Source organism: Octopus sinensis, linkage group LG8, assembly GCF_006345805.1.
Source record: "Octopus sinensis linkage group LG8, ASM634580v1, whole genome shotgun sequence".
Classification (NCBI taxonomy): domain Eukaryota; kingdom Metazoa; phylum Mollusca; class Cephalopoda; order Octopoda; family Octopodidae; genus Octopus; species Octopus sinensis.
The window spans coordinates 37,637,685-37,659,145 of NC_043004.1; the positions used below are offsets into that span (position 1 = coordinate 37,637,685).

The following is a 21,461-nucleotide window of genomic DNA, read 5'->3' on the forward strand; positions in this document are numbered from 1 at the left end:
TGTCAATCCTGCTCGGAGCTGCCTTCACTTCTCCATTGATTGACACAATATTTAGCTTTTTGCAGGTATTGAGTCCAAGAATTGCTGGTCCTTCTGTTCTTGTGACATAAAAAGAACACTTGATTGTTTTTCCTTTGTGTGTCCCTGTGATTGTTGTTTTACCCAGTTGTGGAATCCTGGTACATCCGTACGCAGTGAGGATTACATCACTTGGTGTGAGGATTCCTTCTTTGACTTTATCCTCTTGTGTTATGTGTTCTGGGAACATCTTTTTGTAGAGGTTAACAGGCAAGATATCACTCTGGGCTCCAGTGTCAATCTTTAGCCTTAAGTCTATGTTTGTTCGTTTCTTGCCAGACTTCTGAAACGAACTTATGTGTGTGAATATCCTCGTGCACTTTTGGGGTGCACAAAGCAATCACTCACTAGCCGTTGCTTTAATAATCCAGATTCTCTACAAGTCAGAAACAACAAGACGCAGACGTGAAATATATATATAACTACTTTATTCTCTTTCTTGGTAACAATAACAATAAGCGTGTTATCTGATGTCCTTGATTCTGGGCGCGCACCGCTATAAGTTAATAGATTGTAATATTTACAATGTCCAGCCCAAAAACAGAAACGGATTCAAGATGGCGTCGAACAGGGAAATTGAATGTGGTCGGCAACAATTTGGTAAGGACTGCTAGAAGCTAGTTCCAACGGAGAGAAAATATATCGCGTGACGTCGCCTTCAATCGCTGGGTCCCAAGTTCCCGCTTGCTGCTGCTAGTGGTCAAACGTTCTACGACCCCCTTGCCTCGCTAACCACCACGATAGGCAAGCGGGTCGTGCTTCCGGTGGTTCGCGCATGCGCGAGAGGGGCCTTCCTTTCTGTGCCTTGGTAAAGGCACCAACACGCGCGAAATACAAATGGACCGTGCGCGAGCGCGCGCCGTTGTAGGATCACTACACTTCTTTTGTATTCTTATCGTTGTGTATGCCTCATTTTTTTCTGGTCGTCATTTCCCATGTCATGCACATTTATTGTGCCGACTGCCAAGAATTCCTCCTCTGAGGTGTTTTGTTCTTGTTGTTGGGCATGTATATCTCTTCTTCTATTTCGGCTCCTCTTTGAAAATTGGGGCTTGTTTTTCTGGGATTTTATTAGCCTACACATTTTTTCCCAGTGGTTGGGTTTTCCACATGCTTTGCAGTGTGTACCGAATGCAGGACATTTCTTCCAGTTATTGAATTCATGCTCTGTACCACAGTACTGGCATGTTTTTTGTTTGCGGGTATGTTTCGTCCTGTGCCTAGATACAATATCTACACTGCTGCTTAGTGAGCTTGTTTGTAAGGTAAGTGAGGTCATTTGTTTGGTAGTGGCTTCGAATACTCTTGCAGTGTCTACTGCTTCTATCAACTGGAGAGCGTCCTTACCTATGATGGATTTCTGAACTTCTTTATGAGCACACCCCCATATTAATTGATCAACAATTCTTTCGTTCTTATCTTTGAATTTGCATTTTACGGCAACATTCCTTAGTCTGGACAGGAAATTGTCAATCGTTTCTTGTGGATCTTGTTTCAGGCCCTGGAATTCGTATCTCTGAATTCTATGGTTCGATCTGGTGCCTTTCAAATTTCTCTAAAAGTGTGTCTGGGTTATTGCAATCCGATTCTGACATGTCCCAGCTATTGAATAAGTCTAGACCTTTTACGCCCGTCCATAAAAGGATATAGCTTACCTTTTCATCTTCAGTTGTGCCTTTCAGGAAACTTTTGAAAGCTAGTTGAGTTTTCTGCTTGAATTTCTTAAATGCTTCCACGATATCATCGGAGTCCCAGTTCATGATCGGATGTAGATTCATCTGTACGGCGACGGGGGTCGTCATTTTGGATCCTCGTGTATGTGTGTGTCCGAAGACGAAGCGATGTTTTGTTTGTTAAATTTCTGGTTCGTTGTGTTTCTGTTTTGTTGTAAAGGCACAGTTTCCGATTAATTATTTACCGCTGCCACCATGTTATGTGTAGTTTCGTTCTAATGGGATAGACAACTCAAATGAAAGCCATTGTTATTGTTTTACGTGTTTATTTACTTTTTATGTTACACGAACTGTCAACATTCAGCGTAGTGATACATGTATACTTTAGACACAGTTCGTACTGTTACTAACAAAATAGTGCCAAAAGTGGAGATGTATTCTACACACGTATGCCTACGTATACACATAGTTATGAATGTGTAACACTAAACCTAAACCCTAACGCTAACCCACGGAGTAAAAGAACACGCACACCACCCGTTTTCGGCGTAACCTTCTCTAACCCTAAACCCTAACGCTAACCCACGGAGGTAAAGAACACGCACACCACCCGTTTTCGGCGTAACCTTCTCTAACCCTAAACCCTAATCCTATTCCGGCGGAGGTAAAGAACACGCTCACCACCCGTTTTCGGCGTAACCTTCACTCTAACCAAGCAGAGGTAAAGAACACGCACACCACCCGTTTTCGGCGTAACCTTAATTCTAACCAAGCAGAAGTAAAGAACACGCACACCACCCGTTTTCGGCGTAACCTTCTCTAACCCTAAACCCAAATCCTAACCCGGCGGAGGTAAAGAATACGCACACTACATGTTTTAGGCGTAACCTTAAATCTAACCTTAAACACTAACGCTAACACACGGTGGTAAAGAACATGCACACCACCCATTTTAGGCGTAACCTTAACTCTAACTAGTCAGAGGTAAAGAACACGCCGTTTTCGGCGTAACATTCTCTAAACTTAAACCCTAGCCCTACACCGGCGGAGGTAAAGAACACGCACAGCACACGTTTTCGGCGTAACATTCTCTAAACCTAAACCCAAATCCTAACCCGGAGGAGTTAAAGAATACGCACCCCACCCGTTTTTGGCGTAACCTTAAACCTAACCCTAAACACAAACGCTAACACACGGTGGTAAAGAACACACACACACCACCCGTTTTCAGCTTAAGTTCAACAGGCAGAGGTAAAGAACAGGCATACCAACCGTTTTCGGCGTAACATTCTCTAACCCTAAATTGTAACCCTAAACCCAAGGAGGTAAAGAACACGCACACCACCCGTTTTCGGCGTAACCTTAACTCTAACCAGGCAGAGGTAAAGAACACGCATACCACTCGTTTTCGGCATAACATTCTCTAAACCTAAACTCTAGCCCTAAACCGGTGGAGGTAAAGAACACGCACACCACCCGTTAGGCGGAGATAGGCAGGGATAGAGATTGGCGGAGTTTGCCGGAGTTTGTTGGAGATTAGCGGAGTTTGCCGGAGATTGCCGAAGTTTACCGGAGACTACTGGAGATTGCCGTACATAGACGGAGATTGCCGAAGATAGCCGGAGATTGCCAGAGATAGCTGGAAATAGGCGGAATAGCAATTTGGGAGATTTCCCAATAATGCTGGGTGTTAAAACACCTGGGAGAGTGAGTTAGAGTGAGATAGGCAGAGACAGAGTAAGATAGATGGATATAGAGTGAGATAGGCGGAGATAAGAGTGAGATTGGCGGAATTTCCCAGAGATTACCGGAGTTTGCAGGAGATTGGTGCAGTTTGCCGGACATTGCAAGAGTTTTCTGGAGATTGCCGGAGATTGACGGAATAGCATTTTGGGAGATTTCCCAATAATGCTGGGTGTTAAAACACCTGGGAGAGAGTGAGATAGATTGAGATAGGCGGAGATAGAGTGAGATAGGCGGAGATAGGGTGAGATCCATCCATCCATCCATTCATCCATGCATCCAAATTCAAACACACAAATAATTTCTAACAGGTATTTTGTTTTAAACTAATAATTATCCCTCCATCCCTCCATCTATCCATCAATCCATCCATCCATCCAAATTCAAACACACAAATAATTTCTAATAGGCATTTTGTTTTAAACTAATAATTATCCATCCATCCATCCATCCATGCATCAATCCATCCATCCAAATTCAAACACAAATAATTTCTAATAGGAATTTTTGTTTTAAACTAATAATTATCCATCCATCCATCCATCCATCCATCCATCCAAATTCAAACACACAAATAATTTCTAATAGGCATTTTGTTTTAAACTAATAATTATTCATCCATCCATCCATTCATTCATGCATCAATCCATCCATCCAAATTCAAGCACACAATTTCTAACAGGTATTTTGTTTTAATCTAATAATTATCCATCCATCCATCCACCCATTCAAATTCAAACACACAAATAATTTCTAACAGGTATTTTGTTTTAAACTATTAATTATCCATCCGTCCATCCATCCATCCATCCATACAAATTCAAACACAGATAATTTCTAACGGGCATTTTGTTTTAAACCAATAATTATCCATCCATCCATCAATCCATCCATCCAAATTCAAACACACAAATAATATCTTTTCCCACTCCAACACAGTGGTTTTCTTTGTTGCCAAAATTTTCAAAGGCAAAAAAAGGAAAAAGAGTTCAACAAAAGTTCAAAGTTCTAAATAAAAGTCCCAATGAACAGAAAGACAGAGCAGAGAAAAGAACGAAGGAAGACAGTTCAATCAATGGCAACACAGTTCTGCAACTCTGGTAATCCTAACGAAAGAGGGTACTCCAGTCGCCGCACAATTGGTCCTTTCTACCTTGGTACTCTGTGGTAAATTCAGTGGAAAAAACAAGCAAACAAATTAATTTTTGTGGAGGGCTACGCCTCCTCAAAAACACAATTCTCACTGCAAAGTGAGTCTTTATGCACGACCACAGGCAGGCAAATGTTTGGAGCAGAGTGAAGACTGTTGCTCACCAAAAAAAATATTTAATACAGGGCAACAAACTCCATTAAGTCCTCAAAAGTATACAACAAACACCTATCTGTAGTCGAGCTTCAAAAGTTCAATTTTTCACGAACGATGTGACTTCTTCGGTGTACAACACAATAGCACGTGCGTACACCAACAACAAAGAGCCATGGGAAGTCTCAAAGCCTGATGGGAAGCAAAGCTACTTACCACACAACCACTCCTACGCCTATGGTAGTAAGTAAATGTGTTTTAAAAAATTTTTTCCAAAAACTCAGTTTTTAGGGAAAAAATGTTTGACTGTGATGTGAAAGTTACTTGTACAGAGAAATTGTATTGGAAAGTATGCGTAAAATTGAAGGGGGAAATAAATAAAGTGACAGGTATTTGTATGTATGTGTGTATTTGTATGTATGTATGTATTAGTGTGTATTGTGTCTCTATATATATGGTAGTAAGTAAATGTGTTTTACTAACAGTCAGCCATTAGTAAGGACCATTAGTAAGGAGAGACACACAAATAAGAAAGAAGAAAGCAAAGGACCACTGATGAGGTCACAGAAGTGTGACGAAAGAAATCTGGCTGAAATAAGATTAAGATTAATGTAAAAAATAAATAAAGCTGAAGCAAATTAACACCAAATATATAGTGCGTGTGTTTTTATTGGCTAAACTTGCAAAATGTCCATTCCTAAATACAACATCTGTTTTAACACACGATTTCACATCAAGAATCTTGCAAAACAAATATATAAAGTGACATATGCATATATATATATATATATATATATATATATATATATATATATATATATATATGTATATGTATATATGTATATGTATATATATATATATATGTATATATATATATTGTTACGACCTGCCGTCGCTCGAACTCGAACCCGGGATCCCAACAAGTCGAGCAACGACGATTGACCAACTCGATCGATCGGGAAAGTTCACCACACAGAGAGAACTCGGTGGGGATGGCAGCGGCGACCGGCAACCACCTCCGGAGAGAACAACAACAACAAACAGCAGCAGGAAGAGACACAGAGAGGGATACAAAGGCAATCGGCTACATTTAACAACTAGTTTATATGACTATTACAACAAATACAATGTGATACATCAGGTACATCAAGGTAAATACAAGCAACAGAATCAACAGCATGCAGATGCAATATAACAACAGCATTTAAGAAAACACATGCAAGAAACAGGTATACAATGTTCATGTCACAAATAATTCACGTTACAAATCAATGTTCAAATCCAATTAAAACAAATAACGTTCACAGTTCTTTAAAGTCTTTAAAGACTACATCAGAGTCTTTCTTTTCCACAACAATTCTGAACATAGATACCACAACTCGATAATCAACACATCAACAAGTTCTTTACTCAATTCACATTGTTCAGTTCTTTAGCATTTCTTTTGCCTTTTAGCACTGTTCTTTGTTTTTCTCTCTTTCTTTTACATAGGTAACACAACTCAAAACATAATTAAACACATACTGTCAACAACAGCCAAAAGACACTGTAGTCCCTCTCTATCGCTGCTTAGTCCTATGTGTATGTCTTCCTCAACCCCTCATCCTCTCACTGTCTCGCCTGTCAGCTCTCATGACTGTGTGTCTGTCTTCCTCCTTCAGTACACCGTCCAGCAGAACAACCACTGCTAACTCAATGAATCCCAGCTGCCAACTGCCTTTCATTTCTCACAGCAGAAACAACCTGTTACTCACTTGCTCTGTCCTCGACTGCCTAACAGACTCACATCTCTTTGCTTTTTAAGGGGTTTCCTCGAACTTTCCTTGACCGGCACAAGGCCAAAGGTCCCCTAAAAGCTCATTACTCCTTTGTGAATCTGACAGAACAATGGATTTATTCCAAAGTAGGTCGTAATCAACTGTCCTTAAATTGAACTCACAATAATATGTATATATATATATGTATATATATATGTATATATATATATGTATATATATATGTATGTATATATATATATACACACATACATATATATAGGTGCAGGTGTGGCTATGTGGTAAGAAACTTGGTTCCAAAGAATATGGTCTTTGGTTCAGTCCCACTGTGTGGTAACTTGGCATGTGTCTTCAGCTATAGTCTCAGGCCAATCAAAGCCTTGAGTGGATTTGGTAGACAGAAACTGAAAGAAACCCATTGTATATATATGTGTATATATGTAAGTGTATGTGTGTGTCTTTTTGTTTGTGTTTCTCCCTCGTTAGTGCGTGACAATTGGTATTGGTTTATTTACATCCCCATAACTTAATAGTTTGACAACAAGAGTCTGATAGAATAAGTACCAGGCTTATCAAAATAAAAAAAAAAGCACTGGGGTCGATTCATTCCATAGAAAATTCTTCAAGGTAGTGTCTCACATTTGTGTTTACCCACTCAATTGTCTCTATCAATCTATCTTTCTGTATATATATATATATAATACACACACATATACATGTATGTATATGTGCATATATATATATCTATTATATAAAAGTCAATGTCTTTATGTGTGTTACTTATAGACTCAAAAACTACTGGACCGATCCTAATGAAATTTGGAACACAAAATCCAAGCCTAAGGAGAAGAGTAATTCCGTATGTTTCATACAATTATGAGGGGGCATAAAGGGAGGCAGACCCCCACTGTGAAAATTCATATGCTTCGGATTTTGATGAAATTTGAACCATAGGTATTACAAATAATTTTTTAAATATACCCAAAATTTCCATTTCTTTGGATGATTCTAAGACCTCCTAATGGGCGTTTAACCACCAAATTTTAGTCATTTTGCATAGACCAAAATTACTGAATGGATCCTTATGATATTTGGAACTTAGATTCAATGTATAAGGGCATATATAATGCAATATGTTTGGTTTCAATTTGAGGGGGGCAGAACCAGTCAAAGTTGTTTCTTTTGGATTAACCACCAATTGTGCTGCAGTCTGTTCAGTAAAGTAAGCCCACTGGCCATTTTCCAAATAAACCGCTAGTTGTATGATGGCGAGGTTCCTTTGGTGAATCAGAAACCCGAAATCCACCGAAAAGCTTCATCACTGCTGACATATCGACCTGGCAAGTACTGTGACACCTCGTCTGGTGAATTTGTTGAAATGCAAGAATAGAGGTATGAAAATGTGTGCTGTGTGCAAGAGTAAGATATAATTCTTTACTTATTTCTTTACTACCCACAAGGGGCTAAACACAGAGGGGACAAACAAGGACAGAAAAAGGGATTAAGTCGATTACATCGACCCCAGTGCGTAGCTGGTACTTAATTTATCGACCCCGAAAGGATGAAAGGCAAAGTCGACCCCGGCAGAATTTGAACTCACAACGTGGCGGCAGACAAAATATGCATTTTACTCTTAAGAAGTTAATTTCAATAAGGAATTTAGCTTGTATTTGATATACCCTTATTTGTTTTTATTGTCCATATTCATACTACTGGCCACCCTGAACTATTTCTCTTAGCTTATTTTTGTTTAAATTGTGGCCGAGTCATTGTCGTGGCCAATGCCAGTACCACCAGTACCACATAAAAAGCACCATTCGAGTGTGGTCGTTGTCAGTGTCGCTTGACTGGCTCCCGTGCCAGTGGCACATAAAAAGCACCATTCAAGCCTGGTGATGCCAGTACCGCCTGACTGGCACTCATGACAGTGGCACATAAAAAGCACCCACTATACTCTCAGAGTGGTTGGCGTTAGGAAGGACATCCAGCTGTAGAAACTTCGTCAGATCAGATTGGAGCCTGGTACAGCCTTCTGGTTTGCCAGTCCTCAGTCAAACTGTCCAACCCATGCCAGCATGAAAAGTGGACATTTAACAATGATGATGATGATGATGATGTATTCATCATCACTTTACATTCACCTCCCATATCAGTATGGGTTAAACAGTTCAACAGGATCCAATGTGTCAGAGGACTGCTTTGAGCGCCAATGTCTATTTTGGCATAATTTCTACACCAACCACTTTACAAAGTGTACTGGGTGCTTTTTTTTCATCACACTTATCCAAGATTTCTGTATTTCCCCTAAGACTATGGAACTGCATCAGGTGAGTCCCTCTCCAAGAACTCTATATGTCACCTAAAACTATGAGTCTGCCCATATAAGTTTTTTTCAAGACCTCCATATATCAGTTAAGACCATAGAACTGTCCAGATGAGCTTCTTTTTGAACCCTCCATTTTCTAAGACCATGCAACGGCCCCAGGTTATTCTCTTCCTGATCACATATACACCACTGAATGTCTCCCACAACTATGGAACAGTCCTAAGTGAGTTTCACTTCAAGACCTCAGTATGATTTATAAGATCATGGAACTGTCTCAGTTCATTTCTTCTTCTAGACATTTGTACATCTCCTAAATCCATGAGTTCCTTTCAAAGATTGTTCTATGTCTCTAAGATAATGGAACTTCTCCAGGAAAGTTCATCTCCTAGGCCTCTATATATATTTCCTAAGAACCCTGAACTGCTTGGGTTAGTTTCTCTCAAAGAGCTCTATATGTCTTCTAAGACCATGGAACTGTCCATCTCCAAGATCTCTCTAAATCTCCTAAGTCAAAAATCTCTGCATGTATCCTAGTTGATTTCCTCTCCAAACTTTTGTATACCTTCTATGACCATGGAGCTGGTCCAGCAGAGTTCATTTCTGAAGACTGCTGTCTCCTAATCCCATACAACTGCCCTAGGTGAGTTTCTCTCCAAGAACTCTGTATGTCTCCTAAGACCGTGCCACTGCCCTAAGTTAATCTCTATCCAAAACCTCTGTACATCTTGTAAGGCCATGGAACTGCCCTAGTTGAGTTCCTCTCAAAGACCATGGAAATACCTCAGTTATATTCCTCTCACACACCTCTGTATGTCTCCCAATAACGTTGGAACTTCCTCAAGTGAGTTCATCTTGGACATTTGTATGTTTTCTAAGACCAGGGAATTGCTGCAGGTAAGTTCTTCTGCCTGACCTCTGTATATCTCATAAAACCAAGGAACTGCTAGCATTTGCTCATGAGCTGAATGTCTCCATGTCACAGTTGTTGTCTTAGGGCCGATAAAGTTTAATATTTCTGAAGTTGTTACTATCAGAACAAACCAGAATGAATACCAATAAAGAACATTGGTATTGATAAATACTATTAAAAGTACATTCAAAGACAGTTAATTTGGAGGGATTTATTTGTACAAATGTGATGACCTTTTCTACCTCAAGGGGCCAATGATTGATAATAAAATAATGACTATGGAACTTAAAAATATTGGAATGTAATTAAATTTTTAAAAATATTTTTATCAAAAATATTACAATTGTAATTTATCTCAGTGATGTAGAGATATCTGTGGTTACAGAAAATATAATGTTGAGATGTTGTTACCACACTGAAATACATCTTCAGTTACAACATATTTTATTCCTGCCACTCTATGTCACGCTGGTGAGACCCATATTGGAGTATGGGATTCAAGCCTCTTCTCCTTATCTCCTCAAAGACATACAGCACCTCGAAAGAGTCCTGAGGCTGGCTACCCGCATGGTTCATGGTTTCAAAAATTTGTCCTACGAAGAAAGGCTGAGGACGCTCGACCTTTGTTCTCTTGAAAAACGCCGCCGCCGTGGTGATCTCATTCTCGCCCACAACATCATAAGCGGGAAGTGTAACCTCTCGAAAGAGCTGTTCTTCACTCCTGCTCCGGAGCGTCGGCTGCGGGGTCATTCCGAAAAGCTCTACCTGCGACGATTTCATCTCAATCGAAGGAGAGGAGCTGCCAGACGAGATGGTGAAGATGCCGACGACCGCTTTGTTCAAAGCCTCCCTGGACCTCAAGTGGCCTGAACTCTTTACATGAACACCACCCTGTACTTAACTCCATGTCCCCCTACATGGCCTTGCTATTTGCTTTTGAGCCAAATTAACTAACTAACTAACTAACTAACTAACTATAGCACAGCTTCTGGAACCGTATGAATACAAACATGTTTAGTTAAGTGACTCTTTTGAGAGAATGATTTACCACAGACATCACAGTGATATGGTTTCTCTCCTGTATGAATACGTTTGTGCTTAATTAACACACTACTTTGAGAGAATGATTTACTGCAGATATCACAATGATATGGCTTCTCCCCTGTATGAATGGTTCTGTGTCGAGTTAAATCACTACTTCCAGAGAATGATTTACCACAGACATCACACTGATATGGTTTTTCTCCAGTATGAATACGTTTATGTTTTGTTAAGTGACTTCTTTCAGTGAATGATTTACCACAGATATTACATTCGTAGGGTTTCTCTCCCGTATGAATACGTTTGTGAGTAATTAAGGTACTTCCTCCAGAGAACGATTCACCACAGATATCACACAGGTATGGTTTCTCCCCTGTATGAATACGTTTGTGGCTAGTTAAGTGACTTTTTTCAGAGAATGATTTATCACAGATATCACATAAATATGGTTTCTCCCCTGTATGAATACGTTTGTGGCTGGTTAAGACCCCACACTGTGAGAAAGATTTACCACAAATATCACAGTGATATGGTTTCTCTCCTGTATGAATACGTTTGTGAGCAATTAAGGTACTCCCTCTAGAGAATGATTTACCACAGATATCGCACTGATATGGTTTCTCTCCCGTATGAATACGCTTGTGCAGAGTTATATCACCATTTTCAGAAAATGATTTACCACAGATGTCACAGTGATATGGCTTTTCTCCTGTATGAATACGTTTATGAGTATCTCGGTTACCTTTCAGAGAGAAAGACTTGCCACAAATATCGCAGTGATAAGGTCTTTCTCCAGTATGAATAAGTTTGTGCCTAGTTAAGACACATTTTACAGTAAATGATTTACCACAGATATCACACTGATATGGTCTCTCACCTGTGTGAATACGTATATGAGTAATTAATTCATCATTTCGATAAAATGATTTGTTGCAGACATCACAGTGATGTGATTTCTCTCCTGTGTGAATAAGTTTGTGGTTAGTTAAATGACTGTTCTCAGAGAATGATTTACCACAGACATCACAGTGATATGGTTTCTCCCCAGTAGGAATACTTCCATGAGCTGTTAAGTGATGGTTTAGGAAGAATATACCACCATGGTATGATGGCTGTCCTATCTCTTTTGGCATCTTTTCTGAAAAATCAACCCTGCTAGACTCATCAGTTTCACACTTTACCTGTTCCATAATTTCATTCTCTCACCTCAATATATTGACTTCTTTCTCATTTCTTTTTTTATAGTTTATATTTAAAAACATATTCCTTTTGTTGCATTTTCATCAATACCAGAAGATACTGCAAACATCTTTGTAATTCAAGTTAGAAAAATCAACTTATACATAATCCAGAGAGAGAAGAGAAATGTTGTTATTAATTTCAGCTTAGAGAAAATATTGTAATTGCTGCAGGTAAGTTCTTCTGACAGACCATAGATTTATATAAACAAGATTATCTCTGCTCTGTTTAGTCTAAAAGATGATAAATATTGAAGAAGATGTATCTGATGTAAAAGTTCTTTAAATCCAATGCCATCTGATATTCTGAAATAAAAGAGAAGTAAATGATATAGAGGATACTTAAAATGTATGGATTCAACAGTGGACATTTTATTTCAATCTTTCTTATAAATGGTAAAAAGGTAATAATGTATGTATTTTTATATGCATTTTACTGTTATTTGTTTTATCGCCCTGGGGTTAGAGAGATGAATAGCTAGAAGGGCAACATACCCTTGTTAAAGATAAGGGGTGGAGAGATATCATTCAGAATTTAGGATAAACCAGATGTTGGTTATGGAGGGGAAAGGTTTGATTACCTACACTTTACTCATTGATGAACCACCTAATTTTCTCCAACTTACATCCTGACCAGCTGCTGGCTAGGTTGGTGGCCATAAATCTTTTCTCACCCCAACCACTAACTAAATTCCAAATACACTTCCATCCCTTTAATGATTCTGTTTTTCTTCCATTGAAGGCCAGATGCATTCTCACTGCACACAGGGATTGTTCTTTCTATTATTATGAAATTATATGAAGGCGGCAAGCTGGCAGAATCATTAGCACACCGGGCAAAATGCTGCGGTATTTTGTCTGCCACTACATTCTGAGTTCAAATTCTGCCGCGATCAACTTTGCCTTTCATCCTTTTAGGGTCGATAAATTAAATACCAGTTGAGTACTGGAGGTCAATGTAATCGACTATTCTCTTCCCCCAAATTTCAGGCCTTGCACCTATAGTAGAAAGGATTATGAAATCATCTGATGAAAAGAGTTATTTTTAATACTAGCAGTATCGCCCAGCGTTGCTCGGGTTTGTAAGGGAAATAACTATATGAGCATTTTTAGAGAGTTACTTCCCTTATATAAACCGAGCAAAAAATGCGAAAAAATGATGGTAATTTTTTTTTAAATCGTAGACTCATCGTAGACGCGCGCTAATACCCAGAAGGGCTCGATATGAATCACGACTATAAGATACCCGCTTTTGGTTAAACTGCACCGCAAAATGTGGGAGTAGTTAGGAATCTAAATCGGAGGAGACAGACTCTCATACAACTTCAGTTTTATATATAAAGATGATGTAATGTACTCACTCAGCAAATAAAAAATGCATAAGAAACAGCCGTAATGAACTGACATTTATCTACCGTCTGTTATTTTTTATTTGCCTATAATAATGGAGTAGGGTTAAGCATGATGACTTGTGCTTCTACCATGCAAAGTTTGAAAAAAAAAGACGACAAAGTGCAAACAACCATGTAGCTTCAGGACCCCTTCACCAGTGACCCAGGGAAACTCCAGGACCGGCCACTGATGAACACCCTGGTGGCCGGCAGACATGACTAAATGCTCCTCTATGTCCGCAATCACAACTCCAGACGCAGGCTCCTTATCAACACAGGAGCAGAAGTCAGTGTGATCATGGCATTGGCAAGGGACCTCCGTCACGGAAAGCGGAACCAACCTTTAACAACTGCCAATGGGTCCACAATCGAGACATACGGTCATCACACCCTTTCCTTCAACATTGGATCATGAAAATACACATGGGCATTCACCATCGCCGATATCCATCAGCCCATAATTGGTGCAGACTTTCTTCGCGCACACTTGCTACTGGTGGATTGCAGGGAAGACAACTCCTAGACAACAACACATATGCTTCCATGCCTCTTGCAACATCTGTACATGCAACCATCTCGTGGACCAAGAATGAATTTTTGGATCTTCTTGTAAGTCACCCCAAATTCACCACTCGAACATTCTCCAAGCCTACAGCCCCCCCTTCCCACAGGGATGATACCACTGCTCCCCCCCAGTGCACAGCCGCACATATCGTCTATCACCAGACAAATTTGCAATTGCAAAGACCGAGTTCAAGAATATGGAGGTATTGGGTATAGTTCGCTGATCAAGCAGTCCCTGGTCATCACCTCTGCATGTGGCCTCCAAAACCCAACAGAGATTATCGATTCAGCAGAGATTACCACCGTCTCAACGTGGATATGACACCTGACCGCTACCCCTTTCCAAACATACAAGATTTTTCAGCCCAGTTAGCCGGGTGCTCAGTTTCTCCAAGGTTGACCTTATCCAGGAATACCACCAAATACCAGTACAAGACAACAATGTACCAAAAACTGCTGTGATCACTCCTTTCGGTCGGTACGAATTCCTATGTACACCCTTTGAGCTGAAAAACGTGGTGCAATCCTTCTAATGCCTGATGGACACTGTGTGCATTTTTAGATAATATCCTTATTGCAAGTCCAAATGCAGAGCTACATAAGAAGCACCTAGTGACTCTTTTTAATCGGCTGGAATGGTATGGTTTAGTAATCAACCCCACCAAGTGTGTTTTTGGTGCAACAGAAATCGACTTCTTGGGACATCGAATCACAAGTGCCAGTGCTACACCTCTATCCTTTTCATGCCCCACCACAAGCAAGGCTCTACATCAATTCGTGGGCATGGTAAACTTTTACCATCGCTTCATCCCTTCTGCAGCAAAAGTGATGAGACCCCTATACAAAGCACTGTCAAAAGAAGGTGCAAAAAGACAGGTGGAGTGGGATAGTACAATGACTTCAGCCTTCCAATCCACAAAACAAGCTCTGGCCCAAGCAACCATGATGTCCCAACCTCACATGTCAGCTCGGACTGCAGTCACAGTTGACGCATCCAACACAGCTATTAGGGGCGTTTTGGAACACTACATCAACAGTCAGTGGCCACCGCTCGCCTTCTTCAGCCAAACAGAAATGCAGTGCTTTTGACAAGGAACTACTGGCTGTCCATCTAGGCATCCGCCACTTTCAGTATCTCCTTGCAGGCTGCACACTTACAGTATTCACGGATCGCAAACCACTCACCTTTGCTATGAGCAAGCTCTCAGAGCCTTGGTCTGCATGCCAACAAAGACAGCTATCAGCAATTTCTGAGTAAACCACAGACATCCAACACATAGCCAGCAAGGGCAACCCAGTAGCCGATGCACTCTCTCGTGCTCCTACCCGCTCTCACACCGACCTAGCACCAATAACAGAAGGCTTGGATTACGAAGCTATGGCTGCAACCCAAGATCAGGGCCTACCACACTGCCATCACATCACTTTCTTTGCAGGATGTACACTTTGGCTCTAATGGCACAACCCTACTGTGTGATGTATCCACTGGGAAGCCACAGCCGATCAACCCATCAGCCTGGCGCAAGAAAGTTTTCATGGACTTTCCCATCCAGGTGCTAAAGCCACACAGTGGCTGCTGTCAAGCAAATTTATCTGGCATGGTATGGCCAAGCAAATTGGGGACTGGACCAGGTCCTACAACCCCTGTCAATAAGCCAAGGTCGATCATCACACCAAAGCAACCGTTGGCAACTATGAACCACCTCACACCCGATTCAGCCACGTCAACATCAACCTTGTCGGCCCCCTACCACCTTCACAAGGTTGCTCGTATCTACTGACCTTGGTGGACCGCTACACCCATTGGCCTGAAACTATCCCTCTCCACAGCACAGAAACAAGAAGTCAGCCAAGCGTTCATCACAAACTGGGTCACCTGTTTTGGTGTGCCAGATAGCATATCATCTAATCAGGGTCCACAATTCCCCTCAAAGCTGTGGAATGACATGTGTGGTCTTTTCAGAATCACAATGAACCGCACAACAGCCTACAACCCACAGGCCAACGGATTAGTGGAAAGATTTCACTGCTGCCTGAAGGAATCACTGACAACCAGACTTAATGGGCCAAATTGGATCGACCAACTCCCATGGGTGATGCTAGGAACCCGCACTGCCCCAAAAGAAAATCTCAACACTTCTTCCTCAGAAATGGTTTTATGGTACTCCCCTTACAGTGCCAGGAGAATTCCTTCCGAATACAAAGTCGGACCTGGTGTCAAAAGGTACCTCACTCAACTGAGAGACAGCATGGGCCCAGATCATCCATAACAAATGATCTCCACACAGCTAACTTTGTGTTCGTTCGACGTGACACACGACAAAAACCCCTCCAGTCACCCTACGGCAGTCCATACATCCGGAAGATAAAACATTCCAACTCTTAATTGGCAGACGACAAGACACGGTCTCCATCAATAGATTGAAACTGGCCCATCTCGATATTGACTGCCCCGTTCTGGTGGCCCAACCACCAAACAGGGGCCGTCCTAGACAAATCACACCAACCCTTAACAAGGAACAGTTACTAAAGAATCGAGTAACCACACACGGGGGGACAGGACAATTAAAACACTTTCCCCGTTTCCAATGACAGTCTGCAGTTCTGGTGGGGAACTATGTAGGGCAGAATTAGTGACAAACGAACTGTAGACAGAAACTTCGTTGCGGGCTAGCTAGAAAGTTGATCAGCTGGAAAACAAAAGGACTTCCGGAAGGAGAAGGAAAACAGAAGGATGTCAACAGCGAGAGTGAAACAAATCTGAGTGAACTAAACAGAAATAACTGATGACTTAAGCCCTGATGTACGTAAAGTAATAAACCTTTCGTAAATGTATTCTCTCCACTAGTTCGTTTGCGTATAGCTTAACAAAGCTATAGTAGTATTAACTCACCTGCACATGTATCATTTAAAGGTGGACACCTTTTGATTCTTCAAAAAATATAGGGAGTAACTTGATTGTCGCAGTGGCTTTCTCTTTAACATGTCTGCAACATCGAAAGGTTATACAAATAACAGACAAAAGAATTACCTGTAAATAAAATATATTTTCTAAAAAAAAAAAAAAAAAAAAAAATTATGACGTTTAACCCTTTCATTACTGTGTTTCTGCTTTTGAAAATAGTGAAGAATTTAGTAAAAAATTTGGCGGATGTAAAGAATACGTTTACCACCCGTTTTTCGCCCAACAAAAAAACCCTAACCTTAAACACTGGCTGTATGTAATCTTTAATTTTGCCAAATAACTACAGATTGCAGCACCCCCACCCACCCGACTTTGGACGATAACGTTCAGAAAAATGGATATTTTTAAATAAAACTTTCTACGAATATGTGTCATATCATGTAGATTCCGAATATACAAAATGTTTGGGAGAAAGTGTTTTAGGAGGGATTGGAGTGGGGAATTTCGGAAAATTCACCGGAGTCCATTTCGATTCGTCTTAACTTTCAAGAAAATGGATATTTTTTTAATGAAATTCTCTACAAATATACCTCGGGCTATGTAGAATCCGAGGACATAGGAATTTGGGGAGAAAACAATTGGGGGTTATCTTTGAGAACCGTTCCCCACTCGGGGGTGTTTCGGAACAAGTCGTCCATATTTGTTTCATTTTCTCCGTTTTGTGCGTTTGTGCATCCGTAGATTTCTACTGAAGCCACAAACCGGCAATGAAGGCAGATGAAGCCCTCACCAGAAAACTGTCTATGCTAAAAATAACAGTTAAAGGTCTAGTACACAGAAATGTTATTAAGATGACTTATCTGTTGCATACGCCTTTTTTTTTTTTTTTTACTTTAAATAAATTCCTAGGTGAACGTTTTAAATAGAAAGGCAGAAGACACCAGAAGTAAAAATAAAGAATACACCCGCACAGTTAAATATAGAAGTATAAAGTAATTGTTACATAATCTCTATAATAAACATGGTATTGAATGGAATAATCCCCCGTTTGAACTTTTTTAAGTTACATATATACATGAGTGAGGGGGGGGTAAAAATCTACGGATGCACAAAACGGAGAAATTGAAACAAATAAGGACGACTTGTTCAGAAACACCCGCGTTATCTACATAGTCCGAAGTATATTTGTAGAGAATTTCATTATAAAATATCCATTTTTCTTGAAAGTTAAGATGAACTGAAGTGGACTTCGGTGAATTTTCCAACCTCTAGTGTGTGATCCGAGCAAAAAAATGAAAAAAAAAAAATGGTGTAATAGGTGTGAAACAACATGTAGTAAACAAATATGAAAACAAAAATGCGCGCTGGCGAACGTAGGGTGAGGAGAGAGGACTTGGAAAATTCACTTGCCCAAGGTGCCATGCAGTAAGACTGAACCCGGAACCGTATGGTTGGGAAGAATATCCATTTTCTTGAGGGAAAAAAATCGGATCGTATGAAATGTCCTGGTCAATCCTCATCACAAATGAAATTTAAATGTTGCAGTGAAAGTAACGGTTTTGTGTGTGTGTGTGAGTTCTTGAATGGCTTACAAACATCTTCGCTGCAACTGTTTCTGCAGAACCGAAAAAATATTGTGCGCAAATTTTTGTTTTCATCTTCGTTTATAGCATAGATAATTTTTCCTCTGAAATGCCGCCTTCGGCCTCCAGGACGCATCGGTCGGCCCGAGGCTATAGTTGAATACACTTGCTGGCGAACGGGGGAGGACCAGGACAATTCACACGATCCCAACCCGGGTTCAGTCCCACTGCATGGCATCATGGGCAAGTGAATTTTCCGAGTCCTCTCTCTCCCCCACCTTTAACTGTTCGCCAGGGCGCATTTTTTTCATATTCGTTTACTACATGTTGTTTTACACCTATCTATTACACTTTTTTTTTTCATTTTTTTTTTGCTCGGGTCAAACACTGGAGGTTAACCAAAATGTTGTATATTCGCAATCTACATAACACATATCCGTAGAAAATTTTATTTAAAAAAATCCATTTTTCTGAAAGTTACGATCATCCAAAGTCGGGGCGGGGCAGAAATCTGGAGTTATGCCCAAATATTTTAGTCATTATTTAGCTTGTTTTGATTGATTGATTGATTCTAGTTTCAGCTTATGAGCTGTGGCCATGCTGGGGCCACAAATTAACAGGTTTTTTTTAATTTAGATTCTAAAAACTGAAAGTTTTTATCATAGAACCAGCTATGGTCTAGGATTAAAAGAAAGCAATTATAACAGAATAAAAAATTAAGAGAAAAGGGAAAAAAGGGTCTAGTCAGATGTAGGAATGGTACAGATGAAGAAGAAAAGTAAATATATGCAAGGATACATAATTACACATTTAAGATGAAATAATGAGAGATGTAGAGAGATTGAACAAACATTTCTTACAAGATTTCTGTATTTTGTTCTAATTAATAAATAGTTTCTCATGTTAATTACAGGAGTTGATTAATTAGTATTAACAGTGCAGCGAAATTGTAAAAATACAACTGCACTGTTTACAAATTCAGTGATGTAGCCGAAGTGACGTTAATTATATAGGAAAGACTCACCTCTAATTACTTGAGAATGTTGTACAGGATGTTGTTTAATCATCACTAAGACCTGATCTAAACCAAATTTCCACATTTAATAGTAGACCCTGTGTTGAATCAAATTTTGTTGACACTGTTATATTACCAATAAAACAAGCATAACTAGATAAGCGAGCTTTCTCTTAATGTTGTTTCCTCATACTTTTCTGAAAAATGGTTATCTTTTATGAGATATTTTACAAATACGTTTCATATACATTACAATTATATCGGAATTCGTTGTGAAAAACTCTTTCGGAGTGAAGGAGAATGGGAGTTTCATATAATCCACGCACCTTGACTTGATTTCCCTCATACGTTTCGATAATGTAGATTATAGTTGAGAAAAAATAATTGGGAGTTGTCACCCCTTTCAGTTATGGAATAGTTTAATGAATATTTTTGATAAAATATCAAACAGCCATACCAACAAATTTATGTGTATTTATTTTTTGTCAAATTATGCCGGTATCTCAGGAAATTTTCATTTTGAGATTTCTTCTGTTTGGCTGCCAAGATTTCAAAAATCGAAGTTTATTGAAAAACTTGGAAGCTGGCATTTTGTGCGTGACTGCACATTTTGTCAACATCATGAAAATAGCACTTGGGTTTTTATATAAAACCATAAACAAATGAATTACGCACGACATATCACCCCTCGTAACTTTTTGATTTTGGGGAATTTTCAGAAATTTTTTGGGCGATCTTTCGTCTCTAGTAGACCTTTCCGTCGATTTCCGTAAATTTTTTTTTTTTTTACATATGGGCTTGCGGGAACTTTTGAAGTAATATACATACATATACACATACACCGAGTAAAAAATTTCAGTTATCTCTTTCTTTCACACATTACTCTGTCTCTTCACACACACTAACAGAAGTACTTCACTTACACAACATACTGTCTGGCTCCCACACCCCATCAAACACACACACGCACGCACACACATGTCCATCAATGCTCCCATGCACGGTAACTTCAAAAGAACTTCCCTCGTCATACAATCGCTTTCTCTTAGTCTCTTTCGCTCTCATTACTTCAAAAGTTCCAGCAAGCCCATATGTAAAAAAAAAAAAAAATTTTACGGAAATCGACGGAAAGGTCTACTAGAGACGAAAGATTGCAATTTTTTGCGAATTTGTATTCTACACGCGAGACCTATCTAGCTGTTATTTTTAACACATCTCACAACTACCTCAATGACAAAAAAAAAAAAAACCCAGAAAAGAGCACATATTTTGTAATTATAAGCATTCAATTTGCATTTAATGCGATAAATAGCAGATTTACAAATTAAATATTTCTCAAAATAACAAACTTACAGTACAAACTTAAAAGATGGTCACTATAAAGTTTGGGACACGTTAACGAAAACAAAACAAAAAAAAATGGGCCTGCTGGTTTTAACAACTGTGTAGAAAGCGAATATGACAAAAACATTTACGCAAACGAACCTGGAGGTGGGAAGAGGACTTTCGGAAAATTCACAAGATCCCATTTTTCCGTCATAACTTTCGGGAATGAATCCCACGTTTTTGGTTATGGAGGATGCAATTCTGAAAAAGAATTTTCAAAATTTCAATCCCCCACCCCACTTCATTTTTCAGCGGGATGTAGGGGAGGGAGTTTTGGGTCGGAATTTTTCATTAAGAATTTGAAATTAAAATTTGAATTGGATTTTTACCCTTTGACCTACAGATTTAAAAAATAAGTTTTTGTAACTTTAGTTTGAAAGTGTTTACACTTTCAAACTTCGGACACTGGTAGAATGTGTCATATAAAACATCTTTTACTCTTAGCATTTTTGAGAAAAACTTATATTTACGAAGTAATTTCACGTTAAAGTAGTCCTATTTTGGTAATTTCAACCAATCAATGACGTATT

The 21,461-nt window shown here is 39.6% G+C and overlaps 1 protein-coding gene across 2 annotated transcripts; it reads right to left on the reverse strand.

Moving 5' to 3' along the window:
• Nucleotides 1-346: 346 nt before the first annotated feature.
• LOC118764535 (zinc finger protein OZF-like) lies at nt 347-19,934 on the reverse strand. 2 transcript variants are annotated; one of them, XM_036505353.1, is made up of 5 exons: nt 19,555-19,934; nt 16,936-17,029; nt 10,787-12,393; nt 10,225-10,256; nt 347-358 (listed from the first exon to the last, which is right to left on the reverse strand). In XM_036505353.1, the coding sequence occupies exons 3-4, from the start codon at nt 12,037-12,039 to the stop codon at nt 10,253-10,255; spliced, it is 1,257 nt and encodes a 418-aa protein (XP_036361246.1). In that variant the 5' UTR covers nt 12,040-12,393; nt 16,936-17,029; nt 19,555-19,934; the 3' UTR covers nt 347-358; nt 10,225-10,252. The 2 variants fall into 2 exon arrangements, with proteins under 2 accessions (XP_036361246.1, XP_036361245.1); XM_036505352.1 differs by lacking the exon at nt 347-358 and having other exon boundaries at nt 8,603-10,256.
• Nucleotides 19,935-21,461: the final 1,527 nt, after the last annotated feature.